General features: G+C 44.6%; 1 protein-coding gene across 1 annotated transcript in view; it reads left to right on the top strand.

Moving 5' to 3' along the window:
* LOC148474292 (smoothelin-like protein 1) overlaps positions 1-13,484 on the top strand; it is a 36,492-nt gene extending 23,008 nt beyond the window's left edge. The window contains exons 4-5 of the mRNA XM_088458821.1: positions 4,972-5,123; positions 13,340-13,484. Of these exons, the coding sequence (XP_088314947.1) occupies positions 4,972-5,123; positions 13,340-13,484 (297 nt within the window). The remainder of the gene's footprint in view (positions 1-4,971; positions 5,124-13,339) is intronic.
* The last annotated feature ends 8,684 nt before the right edge of the window (positions 13,485-22,168 follow it).

Genomic DNA, 22,168 nt, shown 5'->3' with positions numbered 1-22,168 from the left:
TGGATCCCGGTGAAGCGAATGAAGGGCTTGATCTACAAGTCCAACATACTTAGCGGAATCACTCCGTTTCAGCTCCTCCTTCAGTTTCTCCAGCTGCTTTTGCAAAAGTCTGATTAGGGGAATGACCTGACTTAAGCTGGCAGTGTCTGAACTAACTTCACATGTGGCAAGTTCAAAGGGTTTGAGAACCTTGCACAACATAGAAATTATTCTCCACTGCACTTGACTAAGGTGCATTCCTGCTCCTTTCCTTATGCCATAGACCATAGTGTAGCATTGGATGGCCTTTTTCTACTCCTCCATCCGCTGAAGCATATAGAGTGTAGAATTCTACCTTGTCACAACCTCTTGCTTCAACTGATGACAGGGCAAATGCAACAGTTCTTGCTGGTTCTGCAATCTTCTACATGCAGCTGCTGAATGTCGAAAATGTCCCGAAATCTTTTGGGCCACCGAGAGCATCTCCTGCACGCTCGTCATTTAAAAAAAAAAATGTTGCACCACCAAATTAATTGTGCGAGCAAAACATGGGATGTGTTCGAATTCGCCCGCATGTAATGCTCATACAATATTGCTGGCATTGTCAGAAATCACAAATCCAGAGGAGAGTCCAAGTGGGGTAAGCCAATTTGCAATAATTTCCCTGAGTTTTTCTAAGAGGTTCTCAGTGGTATGCCTCTTAGTGAAACCGGTGATACACAGAGTAGCCGGCCTCTGAATGAGCTGGCATTTGTTAGATGCTGCTGCTACTGTTTGCACTGTTGGAGGCAATACACCTACACAGTGGGCTGTCACAGTCATGTAATCTTTAGTTTGCCCTGTCCCACTTGTCCACATATCTGTGGTTAAGTGGACAGTGGGCACAACGGCATTTCGGATGACATTAATAAGGTTTTTTTTAATGTCCTTATACAGATTGGGAATTGCTATTCTAGAGAAGTGGAATCTAGAGGGGACATGGTAGTGGGGACACAGGACCTCAATTAACTGTCTAAAACCCACTGCATTAGTGGCGGATACTGGACGCACATCTAATACCAACATAGCCGTTATGTCATCAGTAATCTGCTGTGCAACTGAGTGTCTGCTGTCATACTTGTTCCCCATTGCAAAGGATTGTTTGACAGTCAATTGTTTGGTTAAACTACTAAAAGTAGTCTTCTTCCTGGTCCCCTTCTGGGATGAAGATCCACTCACAGCAGCAACAGGCGTAGCACTCAAGGATCTTTCTGAGGAACCACGGATAGGAGAGGAGTCAGTCATTCTTATGAAATTGGATGCAGGACTACTTCCGAATCTGATCATGATTGAGGATGTTGATGATGATGCAGCTGTTGGTGGTGGAGATTGCAGGCGCTTGGATCCAGATAAAAGGGAGCAGCTAGGTAACACTGGACTGATTGTTGTTACGTTTTTTTTTAGCCAAAGTTTCTGAATTTGAAAAACCCTTTTCAATTTGATGAATGTGCTGCAAGTGACGTAACAGGGAGGAGGTTCCTAGATGGTTAAGGTCCTTACCTCTACTCACTGTTACTTGGCAACGGTTACAAATGGCTTGGCAAGGTTGTCCAGATTTGGGTGAAAATATTTCCACACGTGAGAAGTGGATTTTTTGGTCCTTTGCCCAGGCATGACAACAATGGGACTTTTCCCACCATGGGCAACAACTGTTGCCTGATTTACAATTTTTAAACAAACATCCTCGGCATCAACATCCTCATCATCCTTGTTGTTATCGCCAATTACATAAATATCCTCCTCATCTTCCTGGTGCAATTCCACAGAAGCATCCTCGATTTCTACGTCAGCATCTTGACTTGTGCTGCTCATCCCCACATTTGCAGAGGGCACACAAATGGTGGAAGGAGGATCCTCTTCAAGTACAGTATTAGAAAGGTCAGGCTCACACATGGCAACCGCGGACAAACTTGGACTCTCCACGGGGATCTGTGACTTTTCGGAGCACACAGTTGGTTCCGGTGTCTTACATGTCTTAACAATATTAATACTTTTTTTATACCTCTCCTACAAGCAGAAGGGCTTAAATCATCACAATTAGAACCACCAGTCATAAATAAAGGCCAAGGCCTTATCCTTTCCTTGCCACTTCGTGTAGTGAATGGCATGTTGGCAATTTTTTGTTTCTCTAAAGCTAACTTAGCTTTAGATTTTTTTGTCTTTAACAGGCCTTCATAGATGACGTTGACGGCCTTGCGTCATCATCATGACTGCTGCCGGCAGTTACAAGACTGGTATGTGGATCCTGCTCTCCTGTCATGTGACTGTCCTCCATACTCACTGCGGTCTTGCAGCAGTGTCACCAAGCAATTATAGTGCAGCTAAGTTGCCGCTAACGCACACAGCCACACACAAAAAAAAAATATATATATGTATTTAAAACTGGGTAAGAGCACCCCTGAACGAGGCAGCAGTCCCATGATAAATGACACAGGCAGCGCCCCTGCGCAGCTACGTTGTTAAGTGCGGCTAATGCACACAGAAAAAAAAACACTTTTATTAAATTTTTTTACACTGGGGGAGAGCACCCCTGAACGAGGCAGCAGCCCCTTGATAAAAGACACAGGCAGCACCCCTTTGCAGCTACATTGTTGATAAGTGTGGCTAACACACACACACACACAGAAAAAAACCCACTTTTATTATTATTTTTTTTTACAATGGGGGGAGCACCCTTGAACGATGCAGCAGCCCCTTGATATTCGACACAGGCAGCATGCTTGGGGCAGCTACACTGTTAGTGCAGCTAACACGCGCACACACACACACACACACACACACACACAGAAAAAACCCCACTATTTTTATTTTTTCCACACTGGGGGTGAATAGCACCCCTGATGGACAGAGCACCCCCTGGTCAACACAGCAGCACCCCTTAATGGACTGCAGTGACAAAGGAGACACTGAAGCCCCCCTCTTCTGTCTTCAGCACAGCTCTTATAGACAACAACACAGCCCTTATGGACATGAGCACAGCACAGCACAGCACAGCCCAGCCCCTATGGATAACAGCAGCCAGCCCCTATGACAACAGAAGCCAGCCCCTATGCACAGCAACAGTACAGCTGCTATAGACAACAACAGCACAGTACCTCCCTAGCTTCCTCTTCACTCTCCACAGTCGGAAGAAAAATGGCGGCGAGAGCGGGAACCTTTATAGGATCCAAAACCCCACGAGAATCCGACAGTGGGAGGATGACGTTTTGCCTCGCTTTGAGATCCAAGTCAGACGGGAAACCCGAGCCGGACTTGAATCTCGCCCCAGATCTGCAAATTCGGGTGGGTTCGGTTCTCTGAGAACCGAACCCTCTCATCTCTAATACAAATAAGACACATTTGAAGGTAAAAAGTCTCACGAAAGACGCTTGGTGCTACCGAGTCACACGGATCTCTCGCGTTATGTGTGGCGCGACTTGTAGGAGGAAAGATATGTGGACACATCTGTACATACGATGTTTCTGATTTTGTGTGTGTGAGATGCTCTCAGGGCTGCCTCTAAGCACTGGACGGCAAGTAAGTCATTAGCATATTTTCGCAATTGTGATCCGTGAGAGTTTGCAGCTGAGATGGAATTTGCATCCACATCTGAATCAGTCCCAATGTCCCCAGTAGGTGTATGGATGACAGAAGAGTACAGATTATGAGAAGGATTGGACATGTGCAAATTCTAGGAATTGTTCTTGTTCCATCAGACTGAAGGGACCTCACATATTTGGGGCCATAACTTGCAAAAGACACTTGAGGCCTGATTCAGAGTTGTGCGCAAACCCGATGGTTTACATACAACTCCAATGGTTGCCGATCAGCCCATACACAGGCTCTGTACTGCACATCGCAGTGCCCCCTAAGCTGCAGCCTTTTGACGTTCTCAGACGCAGCAGTGGATCACAGAAGCTGGCAGGAGGCGTCTATTTACACAAGACGCCTCCTGCGACATTGGTATCATTTTACTTTGCCGTTGTGTACAAAGACACAGCGACGAGGCGATTAGCATACAACTTTGAATCAGGCCCTTGTATTACGAACATAAGTAGCTGTGATGAACAGATTTTTCAAAATAAGCAAAAGGAATCTGATACCAGGGTTTGTTCTTCAATGTCCAGAATGTCAACATACAACATACAACATGTCAACGTTGTCAACGCTAACATAACGTTGATATTTGTCAGAATGTTGATATTGTGATTTTAAGGTTAGGGTTAGGCTTACATTGAAAATCATATTATTGACATTGTAAATGTCAACATTAAATCAGTGTTGGCATTCAGATCAGGTCGACATTCTGAATGTCGACTAAATATATTCAACCTAATGTGGCCTTCACAGGACACAGTTTTTCACAGGACACTGACACCACAGTCTGTGCAGAGTCCTATGCAGTAAGCTACACATGCAATCCTCTGTGTTGGAGTAAGAATGCTGCGTCTTCAGTGATCTTTTAAGGTCAGGTCAATCAGCACATTAACAAAACCAGCAATGGTTGGCGGACAGGGTAATAGTTAACACACGTGTTACTCCTGCACATACCTGGAGCAAATGCTAGTGTTGTACAGGTGGACGCATGCCGAAGCTGCGCCTGACTGACCACATACATGTGAATTCGCATTTTCTTGCATGTGTATTTTCCAGTGTAAGTTTAGGGTACAAATACATCCAACTCTCTATGATCCCCCTTATTACTCAGTTTACATCTTTAAGTTTCCCTGTTTCTTTGGCTCAATTTCTTAGCTCTAGCCTATATGGAAAGTGGGTTCTGTACTTAGTTTTCCCTTGTAGCTGAAAGTACACTATTACATAATGGTACTCAAACACAGTAGAGATATTGTCATATATGTATATTCTAATAAGATCTATAATGTTAACATTATTCTGAAAACAACAGGTAACTACCGAGATAACAACTTACCATAGTTACAATCTGACTTTCTTTCTTCTATCTTTGGCTTTTAGGGGGTAGACATCCAGAATTTTTCGAGCAGTTGGAGTAGCAGCCTTGCATTCTGTGCTCTCATTCTGGCCTTCTTCCCGGATGCGTTTGACTACGACTCTCTTGATCCCAAGAACAGAAGACAGAACTTTCAGCTGGCATTCAGTACAGCAGAGTGAGGAACACAGTTTGGAAAAGAGTGGTAGGGGTAGCATGGTGGGGGGACATAAATGAGAGGAGATAATTGAGCAGAGGCAATTGAGACTAATGTGGCCCAAATGGGATGAGATCCAGGTTTTTGGCTTTATCCCCAAATAGCCAAATCTTTGTCCAACTTGGCCACACACATAGAGGGCAAGTTGGACAGAACTGTATATTCAGTGGTCAGAAAGAATCCCATTACTACAATTGTCCAATGATCAGTGGTCAGTGGAGAGCCATAAATATATTGATTCTTTAACATGTACACACATATAGCGATTTTGTGTGGTGCCATCATTAGACAGCTGAACTAATGGAACCCCTTGGGATTGCTGTTGCTTGGTCCAATCTGGCCTAATTGAATACTGTATAGAGCAGACAATTCAGAGATCAGACCAAACAACTGAATACCAACATGTATGGCCCCTTTACAAAGAAACTAACATAACACTACAGTATATAGATCTGTCTACCTTATCTCTTTTAATATATATTTTTCCTTTGTTGTTTGTGCTCTAGCTTTTTTCTATCTGCTCATCATGTTCCCTGCATTACAGCAATATGTGTCTGCTTTATTAAATAATACATATGTACAGTATACAAGGACACATATACCAGCCATCATCAACACCACATTACATCCACAGATGCACGGGTGCCAGGAGCTCGCACATATTTGTAATAAATTATTTGCATTAAGGTCTTACTTTAGACTCAAACACGGACAAATACATATGGAAACTAGGGGTGTGCACCGGCCACTTTTCGTGTTTTGTGTTTTGGTTTTGGATCTGGATCTTTCTTCGTGTTTTGGATCTGGATTGGTTTTGCCAAAACCACCCTTCCGTGTTTTGGGTTCTGGGTTTTGTGTTTTGGATCTGTATTTTTTTTAAAAAAAGCATAAAAACAGCTAAAATCACAGAATTTGTAGGTTTTTCTGCTCCTATGCTATTATTAACCTCAATAACCTTAATTTCCACTCATTTCCAGTCTATTCTGAACACCTCACACCTCACAATAGTGTTTTTATGTCCAAAACGTTGCACCGAGGTAGCTGGATGACTATGCTAAGCGACACGAGTGGGCGGCACAAACACGTGACCCATCTAGGCGTGAAACTGCAGTGGCAGACAGGATGGCAGTTTGAAAAACTAGGCCCCAAACTGTACATAATGCAAAGAAAAAAAAGAGGTGCAAGATGGAATTGTCCTTGGGCCCTCCCACCCACCCTTATGTTGTATAAACAGGACATGCACACTTTAACAAACCAATCATTTCAGCGCCAGGGTCTGCCACACAACTGTGGCTGAAATGATTGGTTCGTTTGGGCCCCCACAAAACAAGCTGGCAATTAATGTGTCCCTGCACAAACTGGCTCTATGGAGGCAAGATGTCATCCTCATCCTCCTCATCCACCGATTCCTCACCCTCTTCAGTGTGTACATCCTCATCCTCACAAAGTATTAACTCGTCCCCACTTGAATCCACCACCACAGGTCCCTCTGTACCTTCTGGAGGCTGGTCTCCCTGGAAGAGCTGATAATTCATTTTGATGAACATCATCTTCTCCACATTCTGTGGAAGCAACCTCCTACGCCTTTCGCTGACAAGGTTCCCGGCTGCACTAAACACTCTTTCGGAGTACACACTGGAGGGGGGGCAACTCAGGTAAAATAGAGCCAGTTTGTACAGGGGCCTCCAAATTGCCTCTTTTTCCTGCCAGTACAGGTATGGACTGTCTGCCATGCCTACTTGGATGCTGTCACCGATGTAATCCTCCACCATTCTGTCAATGGTGACAGTATCATATGCAGTGACAGTAGACATGTCAGAAATTGTTGCCAGGTCCTTCAGTCCGGACCAGATGTCCAAACTTGGTCCTGCCTGCCCTGCATCACCGCCAGCGGGTTGCTTAGGATACCTAAGTTTTTTCCTGGCAGCCCCAGTTGCAGGAGAAAATGAAGAAGGAGCCGTTGACGTGTCACGTTCCGCTTCAGCTGACAGTGTGTTCACCAGCAGGTCTTTGCACCTCTGCAGGCTTGTGTCGGCCGGAAAGAGAGACACCACATAGGCTTTAAACCTAGGATCGAGCACGGTGGCCAAAACGTAGTGGTCTGATTTCAACAGATTGACCACCCTGGAATCCTGGCAAAGCGAATGAAGGGCTTCATCCACAAGTCCCACATGCCGAGCGGAATCGCTCCGTCTTAGCTCCTCCTTCACTTTCTCCAGCTGCTTCTGCAAAAGCCTGATGAGGGGAATGACCTGACTCAAGCTGGCAGTGTCTGAACTGACTTCACGTGTGGCAAGTTCGAAGGGCTGGAGAACCTTGCACAACACGGAAATCATTCTCCACTGCGCTTGAGTCAGGTGCATACCCCCTCCTTTGCCTATGTCATAGGTGGATGTATAGGCTTGTATGGCCTTTTGCTGCTCCTCCATCCTCTGAAGCATATAGAGGGTTGAGTTCCACCGCGTCACAACCTCTTGCTTCAGGTGATGGCGGGGCAGGTTCAAGAGTGTTTGCTGGTGCTCCAGTCTTCGGCACGCAGTCGCTGAATGGCGAAAGTGGCCAGAAATTTTTCGGGCCACCCAAAGCGTCTCCTGCACGCCCCTGTCGCTTTTCAGAAAATTCTGCACCACCAAGTTTATTGTGTGAGCAAAACATGGGACGTGCTGGAATTTGCCCAGATGTAATGCCCGCACAATATTGGTGGCGTTGTCAGATATCACAAATCCCCAGGAGAGTCTAAGTGGGGTAAGCCACTGGGCGATGATTTCCCTCAGTTTCTCTAAGAGGTTGTCGGCGGTGTGCCTCTTACTGAAACCGGTGATACACAGCGTAGCCTGCCTTGTAACGAGCTGGCATTTCTGAGATGCTGCTACTGGTGACGCTGCTGCTGTTGCTGCGTAAGGTGATACATCTACCCAGTGGGCTGTCACAGTCATATAGTCCTTAGTCTGCCCTGTTCCACTTGTCCACATGTCCGTGGTTAAGTGGACATTGTGTACAACGGCATTTTTCAGGACACTGAGGACACTTTTTCTGACGTTTCTGTACAGTCTCGGTATCGCCTGCCTAGTGAAGTGGAATCTAGACGGGATTTGGAACCGGGGACACACTACCTCCATCAATTGTCTAAATCCCACTGCACTAATGGCGGATACCGGACACACGTCTAACACCAACATAGCAGTCAAGGCCTCAGTTATACGTTTTGCTTCAGGATGACTGCTGTCGTACTTCATCCTCCTCGCTAAGGACTGTTGGAGGGTCAATTGTTTAGTAAAAGTAGTGGTGTTCCTACTTCCTCTCTGGGATGATGAACGACTCCCAGCAGCAGCAACAGCAGCAGCGGCAGCAGTAGGCGTAGCAATGCAGGATCCTCCAGAGGAATCCCGGATAGGAGAGTCAGTCATGCCAGTGACATGGCCTGCAGGACTACTTCCGATCCTGACTAAGGAGGAAATTGACGAGGAGGGAGTTGACGGTGTGGTTTGCAGGCGCTTGGATACAACAGGACAACGGGATTTAGGTGTCCCTGGACTGCTTACGGTCTTAGCCAAAGTTTCTGAACTTGACAGTAACTTTTTATGAACGCGCTGCAGGTGCCGTATAAGGGAGGATGTTCCTAGGTGGTTGACGTCCCTACCCCTACTTATTTCACCTTTACATATGGTACATATGGCAAGACAGTTGTTGTCCGGATTTGGATAGAAATATTGCCAGACCAAAGAGGTGGAATGTTTGGTCTTCTGCCCAGGCATGACCGTGATGGGCTTTTTCATCCCACGGACAACAACTGTCTCCCCCGGAGCCTGATTTAAACAAACCACATCACCATCAGAATCCTCCTCGCCAACTTCCTCCTCAGCGCCAGCTACACCAGTATCCTCATCCTGTTGTACTTCAACAGTGACATCTTCAATTTGCATATCAGCAAGTGGACTGTGGGTGCTCCTTTCAGCACTTGCAGGGGGCGTGCAAATGGTGGAAAGAGCCACCTCTTCCCGTCCAGTGCTGGGAAGGTCAGGCATCGCAACCACCACCACACTTGGACTCTCCTTGGGGATTTGTGATATCTTCTTAGAAAGCACAGTTCTTCGCTGTGCTTTTGCCAGCTTAACTCTTTTGATTTTTTTAGTGGGAGGAGGGCTTCCATCGTCATGTGAAGCTGAACCACTAGTCATGAACATACTAGGGATCGACCTTAGCCGTTCCTTGCCACTCCGTGTCGTAAATGGCATATTGGCAAGTTTACGTTTCTCTTCAGCTGATTTAAATGTCTTTTTCAAGGTCATTTTCCTGAACTTTGCCATTTGGGATTGTATGTGCCCTCTACTATGACATTGGGCATCGGCCTTGGCAGACGACGTTGATGGCATGTTATCGTCTATGTCATGACTAGTGGCAGCAGCTTCAGCACTAGGAGGAAGTGGTTCTTGATCTTTCTCTATTTTATTTTTATCGGAGAAAGTTTGGTCCTCCATTTATGTTATATCGATTTGATATATACGTGCGGCTAAACACAGAAAATAATTTTTTTTTTGGTTTGGACTGGAGTGTACTTTGTGGGTTACAGCACCCTTTAACGGTCAAGCCAGCCGGCCCTTTACTTATGACACAGGCGCACGCTTGGCACTACTTTGTTGATGCACGTGCGGCTACTGCGCACACAATTCACAAACACAGAAAATAATTTTTTTTTTGGTTTGGACTGGAGTGTACTTTCGGGGGTTACAGCACCCTTAACGGTCAAGCCAGCCGGCCCTTTACTTATGACACAGGCGCACGCTTGGCACTACTTTGTTGATGCACGTGCGGCTACTGCGCACACAATTCACAAACACAGAAAATAATTTTTTTTTTGGTTTGGACTGGAGTGTACTTTCGGGGGTTACAGCACCCTTAACGGTCAAGCCAGCCGGCCCTTTACTTATGACACAGGCGCACGCTTGGCACTACTTTGTTGATGCACGTGCGGCTACTGCGCACACAATTCACAAACACAGAAAATAATTTTTTTTTGGTTTGGACTGGAGTGTACTTTCGGGGGTTACAGCACCCTTTAACGGTCAAGCCAGCCGGCCCTTTACTTATGACACAGGCGCACGCTTGGCACTACTTTGTTGATGCACGTGCGGCTACTGCGCACACAATTCACAAACACAGAAAATAATTTTTTTTTGGTTTGGACTGGAGTATACTTTCGGGGGTTACAGCACCCTTTAACGGTCAAGCCAGCCGGCCCTTTACTTATGACACAGGCGCACGCTTGGCACTACTTTGTTGATGCACGTGCGGCTACTGCGCACACAATTCACAAACACAGAAAATAATTTTTTTTTGGTTTGGACTGGAGTGTACTTTCGGGGGTTACAGCACCCTTTAACGGTCAAGCCAGCCGGCCCTTTACTTATGACACAGGCGCACGCTTGGCACTACTTTGTTGATGCACGTGCGGCTACTGCGCACACAATTCACAAACACAGAAAATAATTTTTTTTTGGTTTGGACTGGAGTGTACTTTCGGGGGTTACAGCACCCTTTAACGGTCAAGCCAGCCGGCCCTTTACTTATGACACAGGCGCACGCTTGGCACTACTTTGTTGATGCACGTGCGGCTACTGCGCACACAATTCACAAACACAGAAAATAATTTTTTTTTGGTTTGGACTGGAGTGTACTTTCGGGGGTTACAGCACCCTTTAACGGTCAAGCCAGCCGGCCCTTTACTTATGACACAGGCGCACGCTTGGCACTACTTTGTTGATGCACGTGCGGCTACTGCGCACACAATTCACAAACACAGAAAATAATTTTTTTTTTGGTTTGGACTGGAGTGTACTTTGGGGGTTACAGCACCCTTTAACGGTCAAGCCAGCCGGCCCTTTACTTATGACACAGGCGCACGCTTGGCACTACTTTGTTGATGCACGTGCGGCTACTGCGCACACAATTCACAAACACAGAAAATAATTTTTTTTTTGGTTTGGACTGGAGTGTACTTTCGGGGGTTACAGCACCCTTAACGGTCAAGCCAGCCGGCCCTTTACTTATGACACAGGTGCACGCTTGGCACTACTTTGTTGATGCACGTGCGGCTACTGCGCACACAATTCACAAACACAGAAAATAATTTTTTTTTTGGTTTGGACTGGAGTGTACTTTCGGGGGTTACAGCACCCTTAACGGTCAAGCCAGCCGGCCCTTTACTTATGACACAGGTGCACGCTTGGCACTACTTTGTTGATGCACGTGCGGCTACTGCGCACACAATTCACAAACACAGAAAATAATTTTTTTTTTGGTTTGGACTGGAGTGTACTTTCGGGGGTTACAGCACCCTTAACGGTCAAGCCAGCCGGCCCTTTACTTATGACACAGGCGCACGCTTGGCACTACTTTGTTGATGCACGTGCGGCTACTGCGCACACAATTCACAAACACAGAAAATAATTTTTTTTTTGGTTTGGACTGGAGTGTACTTTCGGGGGTTACAGCACCCTTAACGGTCAAGCCAGCCGGCCCTTTACTTATGACACAGGCGCACGCTTGGCACTACTTTGTTGATGCACGTGCGGCTACTGCGCACACAATTCACAAACACAGAAAATAATTTTTTTTTGGTTTGGACTGGAGTGTACTTTCAGGGGTTACAGCACCCTTTAACGGTCAAGCCAGCCGGCCCTTTACTTATGACACAGGCGCACGCTTGGCACTACTTTGTTGATGCACGTGCGGCTACTGCGCACACAATTCACAAACACAGAAAATAATTTTTTTTTGGTTTGGACTGGAGTGTACTTTCGGGGGTTACAGCACCCTTTAACGGTCAAGCCAGCCGGCCCTTTACTTATGACACAGGCGCACGCTTGGCACTACTTTGTTGATGCACGTGCGGCTACTGCGCACACAATTCACAAACACAGAAAATATATTATTTTTTTAGCACTTGGGGGGAGCACCCCTGATGGACAGAGCACCCCCTGGACAACACTACAGCACTCCTTTAGGACTGGGACACTGCACAGGACTTTGGAGTGGACACAGCCCCTATGGAGAACTGACTGCACAACACAGTCCAGCCAGCCCCTATGGACTTTGAAGTAGTGGACACAGCCCCTATTAACAACAGCAGCACAGCACAACACAGCCAGCCCCTATGGACTTTGAAGTAGTGGACAACAGCAGCACTACACTACACTACACTACACTACACAGCCCTAACTCCCACCCTCCCTCTTCACTGTCCACAGCCGAGTGAGAAAATGGCGCCGACGCGGGTACCTTATATAGGATCCAAAACCCGCGAGACTCGGAAGGCGGGATGATGACGTTTTGCCTCGATTTCAGATCCGAGTCAGGCGGGAAAAGTCGAGCCTGACTCGGATCGGACTCGGATCGGGGGGGCTCGGGGGGGTTCGGATTTCAGAAATCCGAACCCGCTCACCCCTAATGGAAACACATATATACATATACAGTATAATAAACTTTCCTATTATATCTGTGGGCCTGATGCAAAGATGGATGGATGTGCAGAGACGCACACAAGCGGCTGTGAAATTCCGTCCATCTCAGATGCAATTGCGTCAGACACCTTCTTGCTGCATTTGCGATCCCAGTACTACAACCGGCATCGCAGGGTGGGATCATCATCGCGACCGATGGTTGCTCCTTTGGTTATGGTTTTTAACCGGGTACTGATCACTTAAGATGCCAGGAATCTGTGCCTGGTCTTGTCCCTCCCGGATAACGGGGGTGACACACCTCAGTTTCCGAGATCGGTGACCAGACACGCCCCTGCTCCACCCCTAAAAACACTACAGCATGTCAACCATGCTACGGCTTTGGGGTAGTCAGCGAGTGAGATCACAGGAAACGTCATCAGATTAACGTACATCTCTGAATCAGACATCCATGTGTACAAAATTTCAGTGTTACTATATATATCAATGATCAGACTCTGCTTCAGCCCAACTTGTACAGCTCTGAGGTGTATCCATGGTCTAAGCTGCAAAGTGTTTTTCATATAGGATTAACTGTATTATACATACAACTTTCCAATTATTTCTATTGTCCTGAGATTGGCTTCTGTCTTCTTATACTATTGATCACACACTACCAGACACTCCCCCATGATCCTACTAATAGCCTCCTCTGTAATACTTACTGTACCTCCTCTCCAGGAAGTTTGCAGACTGCCCCCCTCTCCTGGATGTGGAGGACATGGTGCGTATGAAGGTCCCCGACTCTAAATGCGTTTACACCTATGTGCAAGAACTATACCGCAGTCTGGTCGCTAAGGGACTGGTGAAAACCAAGAAGGCATGAGCTTACCAAAGATGTACGATTAAAGGTAAAGTAAGAAATAATTATCCCTCATACTTTGTATTAATAATCTAAATATAACACATGCTCCAAATATAACCAAACTATTCATATTGCTGGTGATTTATACAAATGACAATAAAACAATAACATACCAATAAGTATTTTCCCAGCAGAATGCTAGCTAGGCCTGGAACCCGGGAAAACAGCCTGGCATTAGTGCAGACAGCGTCCATGGTAGTTTTAAAAGAAGTAGGGGTTACTTTTTTGCTGACATCTGAGTGACATGTAGGCTCTGCTCTCTAATATGTCATATTGGCAAGTGTCTTGAAGATGAACTTGGTGATGACACCATCCATGGAGGACAGCTGCAATGGGCAGGTCCAGTCAACAAACCAAATCAACAAAGCAACTTTATATCAGTTTACTGCCCAACAGAGATCAGTGACAGCTTATTGTGAAGTGGGAAATAAAGGTTATGCTGCTGAGGAAGTAACATTCATAGATGGGAACTGGGAGATAAGATCAAAGACTATATATGAACCAATGTGGATGTATACATATACAAAGACACTGTCATTTGAGATGTCCTGGTGACTTGTGCAAATAGTCCCTGGGGGGACCCATTTCATTTCTGTACAGTGCCAGGCACACAGCATTACAGGGGTTCTAGGGGTGATTTGGTAATCAGACAACAAGGGGGGAGCAGGGCCAGTAGGTGCGGATCTGGATCTTCTATGTATACGCTGCACATACTGGCCCTGCCCCCCTATTACATAGTAGACTATCTCCATTATCCATCTTTGTGCCATGATCCTTCTCCATCAGCCATGATTTATGTGATATAAGCCTCTTTTTTTTGCACAGGTTTCATAAACAGGGAGCTTGATACAAACGGTCTCTTCAAAGTAGCAGAAGCAGTTTGCCAAGATATCAAGCGGACACCTCTCTGTTCTTGGATAAAAACACAGAGAAACAAGCACATGTGCAGTAGAAAAGTGTTTGTTATGTCAAAGAAAATAGTTTTATTTTTAAATAAAAATGGGTTATGGTTAAAGCAGTGTGGAGTGTGGGCCACATGGAACATGGCTGTGTACTGTTTCCCTAATTCTTGCTCCGTGACCCTCTTGAGTGGGTGGAACTTATAGCCTATAGCAGTGGTTCCCAAACTGTGCGCCGTGGCACCCCGGGGTTCCTCAGGACACTTGCAGGGGTGTCTCAGGTTGTTGGTCCAGCACCAAATCAAATTCTTTATCGTCAATGTAATGCAAATATGTGGACAAACAGAAGCGCAAACCTGTCCACCACCACATAACTGACCCTAAGGATGACAGGTCAGCACAATTTACTTCACTTTACTATTTTACTAGATATTTTCAGAATTTCTCAATAACAAACTTTTGGCTCAAGGATGCCATGAAAACAATGCTAATACATTAGGGTGCCATGATTCAAAAAAGTTTGGGAACCTCTGGCTTATAGCATGGAAGGAAATCAGACTCAGGACCTCATCCAGAGTTGGTCGAAGCGGCCGCACGGTCGTACAGGAAAAGGGGCCGGATATGCAAATGATGCACTCGCATGTTGCGTCCCTAACATCGGATCGGCAGCTGGCCGACCAAGGGGAGGAAGCGGCCGGAAGTAAAAAAATACGCCCCTTCTCGTACGCATTACACGTCATCTTCGGGCATATAAGGATTAATCGAGACCATCGGGAACCATCGGAACTGGTCTTAGAGCTTAAGGTTGACCATACCCTCTCTTAAGCTGTACGATCATGTCAGTGTAAAAACCTCCCATGTCACGTGTGTTAATTATGCACTCCCATAAAATGCCGTTCGCATAATTAGGCACGCCTGCGTTCGGATCTCCACACCCCCGTTTACAAGCACCTTCCCCTGTTACCACCCACAAACGCCTCAATCTGTCACTCAAACTACCGACCTGGCTGTGTTCAAGGAGAGAGAAATTTGTGATCGTAGCGGCTAGTTTGCACACGCGCATTGCGAACTTTACGCATGCGCAGTTTAGCGAACATCGGTGGTGTACGACCGTGCGGCCGCTTCGACCGACTCTGAATGAGGTCCTGAATATCACCCAGCACAGAAGCCACTTCTGCCCGGCATATCCTGAGCTACCAATACCTAACATTTATCATTCCACATAAACTACATTCACCAACCCAACTCCTATTTTACAGATTACCATGGAAAATGGCACCGGATTACCATTTTATGATGTTTCAAATTACCATGTAGTTCCAGTGTCATGCCAGTCATACACATTGTTTTTTTTATTTTGCGAGGGACTCTACAGTATTACCTCACTCATGCTCGACGTCCTCTAACACAGTTCTGCCACAGCTATTACACATGTGCTGATGGTCTAATATAGCGGTTCTCAAAAACAGTCTCAGGACCCCAAACAGGTCACATTTTCCAGGTCATCTAGCAGGTGCACAGGTGTACTCATTACTCACTGACACATTTTAAACATCCACATGTGGAGCTAAGTATTTCACATGTGATTTTGTGAGGAGACCTTGAAAACATGCACATTTTGGGGTCCTGAGGACAGAGTTTGAGAACCTGTGGCCTAATAAAATGATTGCGTTCATCTCCGTCCAAAACACTCACTTTATCTCTGTGTCCTCTTAAAATGACATTATTATTGAACATTCAGTTTCAGCTTTATAGAAGACTTGGGGCCTGATTCAGACCCACTCGCGAGCGGCTGTCCGCTCGCAAGTGGGTCGATGGTGTGCACTGAGCATGCGCACGACGGAGGGAGCTCCGTCGTGCGCATGCGCCAGACGCGACGAGCGAAGGAAAGTCCTTCGCTCGTTGTGTCCGATCAAAGGGGGCGTGCTGTCAATGTTGATTGACAGCACGCCCCCTTTGGTGGGCGTGCCGGGGGCGTGCCTTCCTGACGGGGGCGTTCCTAAGGGAACGCCTCCCGTCAGAAGCCGGCCCACTGACATCACTAGTGATGTCAGTGGGAGTGATTTTGGCTCTGATAGAGCCAAAATCACTCCGGAGCTTGCGGTTGAAAACCTCAACCGCAGGCTCCGGCTCGCAAATTCGATGGTCGCGATGGTCTCGACCATCGCGACCATCACAATGCACGCTCGTATAGCCTGTGGGTGGTGACCCACAGCTATACGAGCGTCCAGGAGGACGCTCCATGAAAATGGAGCCCGGCCCTCATTCAGAGCGTGCGCTCTGCTCAGAGCGTACGGCTCTGAATGAGGGCCTTGGTTACCTAATGAGGAATATATAAATCAGCCTGTTACAAATGAGTAATCAATTGAGGTTTGGAAGTGGGAAGGGAATAAAAGAAAACATGGCTACAGCAGAACAGGGGGAGGATTGATGAGTAAGGAGGACCGCAATGTCCGTAGCAAGAGATCAGCATGAAAGTCTACAGTACTTGTCGGATATATTGATCAGTGAAACATATTTTTTTTTATTTAGCAGTGATGCCTGGTTCTTCCTAGTTATGAGTAAATGAGGCTATCAGTAAAGTTTGAGAACCTCTGTGAATACTGGACCTGATTCAGACCCGCTCGCAAGCGGGTCGATGGCCGGGCAGAGCGCACTGCGCGTGCGTGAGCCCTACAGTGAGCAAGAAATCACTCACTCCGGGGCTCACAACAAAACGGGGCGGCTGTCGATGTTGATTGACAGCTCGCCCCATTTTGTAGGTGTAATCAGTGGATTAAATAGTTAATTTCTACATAGGCATATAAATTGTAAGTTGTAACACACATATATACCCCTTGCTAGGCCTCTTGAGGTTTGAAATGAGATTGTCTTAATACAGTTACTGTTTTTCCATAGAATGGTCAAATGACCTTTTGGGGTCAAATAAGCCATAATTTGAGGGGCCCTAGCTTGTACCTGCCATGTGTATAATGAGCCATTCATAGCCTACATGTTCTTATCAGTTAGCTACATTCCATTGGAATGACCATTTGTAAGCTGTGTAGAGATGCTAAGCATTATGGGTAATTAACTGATGTCCAGACTCTATACAAAGGAGCCTTGAAATAGAGTTCATCTCCAGACATTAGGATACGTCATTAATGTATTTCTTTGTCTGGTAGTATATCTTAGTGCTTACGGAGCATGTGCAAGAGAGATAAGTTTGGTCAATGCTATGCTGGACCAATGGGTGCTTGATACCTAGCACTGTATGTAATTGATATGGGCTTAATATCCGGCAAGCCAACACCCCATTTTAGGGTATATAAACCAGAGGTACACAAAGGACCCATTAGCTCATGGTAGATCTGAGACTGCAGTAGGATGCTGCCAATGTATAATGTATATATTATCTGGGCGTTGTGAAACGAGGGCTCCCCAGAAGAGAGAAGAGAAGATAAGATGAAATACATCTTATGCTGAAGATGATGATTTACCGGTGTCCTCTGAATACATAGACAAAAGTTGAGTATACTCTATACTTTGTATGTTGTTTGTTTATTGTTTGTTTGTTACTTGTAAATAAAGTGTGTTCATTTGTACTCACTCATATTGGTCACATGTGTGTACTATTTCATTCCGATCAGAACGAAACCCACCGTTATGCACTTGGTGTCGAGAAGTGGGATCGGAAGGGTTAATTAGTTTGTGACCAATTGACTGATTCTGTAAAAAAAAGTGCAAAATGATGTTTTGCTTTTTCTCTGCTGACCTGTATATTGCATGGTGTATGTTTTCTCTGTCTCATTCCTATGAGAAAAAAGATTGTGATTTAGCTTAAATCACATTGTATGTTGTTTTGTCTTTTTCTTTAAAAAAAAAAAAGAAAATTGAGAAAAATGTTTTGCAAACTTTTGAAACATGTGAAAAATGCCAAGGGTAGATTACAGAAAAAGTTGGTGAAATTTCAGAAATGTGTTAAAAAATCTCAGTTTAATCCAACATGTTTGGGGACAACTTTACAATGTAGAGATATGAGGTTTTTGAAAGCTAATGATTTTGCATCAGATGATGAAGTTTTGCAATTATGTGTTCCTGAGATTTCTCAAAGTTTGCCTTTAAGAAATTCCATAGGGGGGAGGAGGGAATCCCCACAAGCGAGAGTTGAGATGCCAGCTAGCGCAGATATAAGTGCTGATTTATTACACAAAGAAAGTGTACAAATTACTGAGCTTGAAATACAAAGAGAAGTGTGTGAAGTTACCCAGAAAGAACTTGAAACAGAAATGAAACTATGTATTCACACTACAGAAAATATATTTGATCAGAACAGTGATTGTGTGATTACATTTTCTGATTTCACGAAATGTGAACAAAATGTTGAAATCCATGAATGCAAGGAATATGTCCAGAAAACAGTTTCAAAATTGAATGCAAATGAGGTTTCTGATAACATGCCATTGGTTAGTGATACTCTTGAGGTGAATGATGGTATGCTTGAATTGTCTAGGACTGTCCCGTTTGCTATGCACTGTGAACTGATTGAAAAAAAAGATGTGTTTGCATGGCCATTCAGAGGGGTGTCGCTAAGTGAAGAGGGGTGTCGCTAAGTGAAGTGAATTGGGCAAGGCAAAAGGCAATGCCTTTTGCCTTGCCCAATGAGACATGGGCATTGCCCAAAGCCAAGGGGTGGGAAATGGGCAGGATTTCAGTTAATGACCATGCCCCTGAGACTGAAGACTTCCCCCATGACAACATTAAATTTACATGGCATGATCAACGTGTCATTGTTGAATTTAAAAATGCAAAAAGTGAACAAGTTGTGTTTTCTGATGAAACATCCATTGCAAATGATGTTCATGGTTTACTTGCTCATTGTTAAGGAGAGGTTGGTGGGTACACACTGACAAACCACAAGAGGCATACATGCAGTACAGACACACTGACCGTGGGTTTGTGTAGTGACAAAGTTGTTGATTTTGTGTTTGGTAATGAAATTCGCATCCCAGTGTATTTCCTTACAAAGCCTTACCAGCCAAAGGTTTTGAAGCAGCTGAAAGACACACAGTTGCTAACGACAACGGCAGAAACTCTCATGCTAATTGAGGAGTTCAAAGCACTACTTGCTGGCCGAGTAAAATTTAAACCAATGTTTGAACTGTCCATACTGGATTTCTTTATGATCACAGCTCCACGGTGGTGGGAAGATTTCCAAGACAGAGAGCATTATTGGTTCATGGACTATGGTGCTATCTGCAGGCACACAGGACTTTTGTTGCCCATTGCTGAAGCAAAGCAGCTATCTTTACAAGCTGACAGCCGAAAGACAGAAGAAGGGGCTAGCGAACTTGTTGCATCTATGACTGTTTTCCAAGTCACTGACAAGACTGGATGCCCTGTAAGTCTTCACACTGAGAAATGGACATTTGACACAAAGTCTATAAGGGCTGCTGTCCAAAGCTGGAAGATCGACGTGGGACATGCTGATACACACACCTACAGCTTCAATGGTGTGTGCACAAGTGAAGTGAGCACAGAACATGATGTGCAATTCACCGCAAAGACAGCACTGATGGTGCTAGAACTGTTAAGCCATGACGGAGCTGACGCTGCATTCGAGCAAGCTCAAATCAAAGGGATTCCTTATATCCAAGCCATGGTTAGAGACTTTGCAAAAACCTGTTACATTTGCCAACAGCTGGAAATGTGGCCTACCTTGCTTAGTACTGATAAAGACCTCATATACTGTGAAATGACTGCACAAGTCTGGCAATTTGAATTCATCGTTTGCCACCAAGAAGATGGAGTACTGAACAGCTACAGAACACTGTCATTCAGGAGTGAAGTTGTCTCAAGCAGAGTGATACAAGATAAGAGACTTTCCTGAACATGTGACACAGACTGATTTGTTGATATTATGGGATGTCTGAGAAGATTCAAGCAGACAAAGACGCCCATTTTACAGAAACATGGAGTGTATTGGGTTTTCTATGCTTCATACCATTCACAAAACTGACATCAGTATGATTGAATGAGTGAATGTGTTGTTTAGGAAACAGGAATGTTCATATATATACAACAATGTTGGGGTTTTAGAGCAGGCTGTATACAGTACATATATATTTTCTTAACCGGAGGGTGGTAAAAGCTTGAACTTTTAAGTAAGATGTCTGTGCACAGACACAAACACTTATGATAAGGTTGTTAAGAAATGTTTAGTAGGAAGAGAAATAGAGACAGGTGTAATAGATAATTGCAGCAGGATAAGTAAATGCTTATTTTGTGTTGTTGTTATGGTTTATCTCACACTGTTTCTTTGTCTAAGCCAACAGATTGATGATCGTCGCTGAAGGTGAGAGAATATCGCTGGAGGTGTGTCTAAGATGGCGATGACCTGAGTGATTTCTTATACAGGAGAGAGTCCACGAAGACAAAAGAGTTATAAGATCTGACAGCACAGCCATTACATACATCTATGTGTATTCTGCAAGACTGAACTTGTGCCTTAGATTGGTTGGATCCACACTCACCAATATTCTCAAGACTTTTTCAAGATGTCATTGAACTGAACTGAACTTTGCTTTACTTTACTGATATTATTATCTTATAAGTAACTGATATATTTGATATAATCATATGTATTCTTCACTGTTTTATTAGAATATTCACATGATATAAAGGAATATATATATATATATATATATATATATGTAGAGAGTTAGAAATGAAGCAGGAGTTCAGTGATGCTTATTGCCAGGATGTTGCAATACAGCCAAAGTGGTCGTCCTGAATGGAAATGTTGCTTTAGTGATTTTATATTATTTGTTATATGTAATCATAGTATTAACCTTGTTATGTTATATGTTGTTACATAGTTTGTTAGGACAAGTGGTGAAAGTACAATGGAGGTTTAGATTATGCAATGGGGATCATGTTCCTTATATTTGATATGTAGAAATTAGGGTGGAATGTAATCAGTGGATTAAATAGTTAATTTCTACATAGGCATATAAGTTGTAAGTTGTAACACACATATATACCCCTTGCTTGGCCTCTTGAGGTTTGAAATGAGATTGTCTTAATACAGTTGCTGTTTTTCCATAGAATGGTCAAATGACCTTTTGGGGTCAAATAAGCCAAAATTTGAGGGGCCCTAGCTTGTACCTGCCATGTGTATAATGAGCCATTCATAGCCTACATGTTCTTATCAGTTAGCTACATTCCATTGGAATGACCATTTGTAAGCTGTGTAGAGATGCTAAGCATTATGGGTAATTAACTGATGTCCAGACTCTATACAAAGGAGCCTTGAAATAGAGTTCATCTCCAGACATTAGGATACGTCATTAATGTATTTCTTTGTCTGGTAGTATATCTTAGTGCTTACGGAGCATGTGCAAGAGAGATAAGTTTGGTCAATGCTATGCTGGACCAATGGGTGCTTGATACCTAGCACTGTATGTAATTGATATGGGCTTAATATCCGGCAAGCCAACACCCCATTTTAGGGTATATAAACCAGAGGTACACAAAGGACCCATTAGCTCATGGTAGATCTGAGACTGCAGTAGGATGCTGCCAATGTATAATCATGTATATATTATCTGGGCGTTGTGAAACGAGGGCTCCCCAGAAGAGAGAAGAGAAGATAAGATGAAATACATCTTATGCTGAAGATGATGATTTACCGGTGTCATCTGAATACATAGACAAAAGTTGAGTATACTCTATACTTTGTATGTTGTTTGTTTATTGTTTGTTTGT

This window comes from Taudactylus pleione, unplaced genomic scaffold (genome assembly GCF_031769625.1).
Source record: "Taudactylus pleione unplaced genomic scaffold, aTauple2 ptg000854l, whole genome shotgun sequence".
NCBI lineage: Eukaryota > Metazoa > Chordata > Amphibia > Anura > Myobatrachidae > Taudactylus > Taudactylus pleione.
This window is presented reverse-complemented; position numbering and strand designations above follow the sequence as displayed.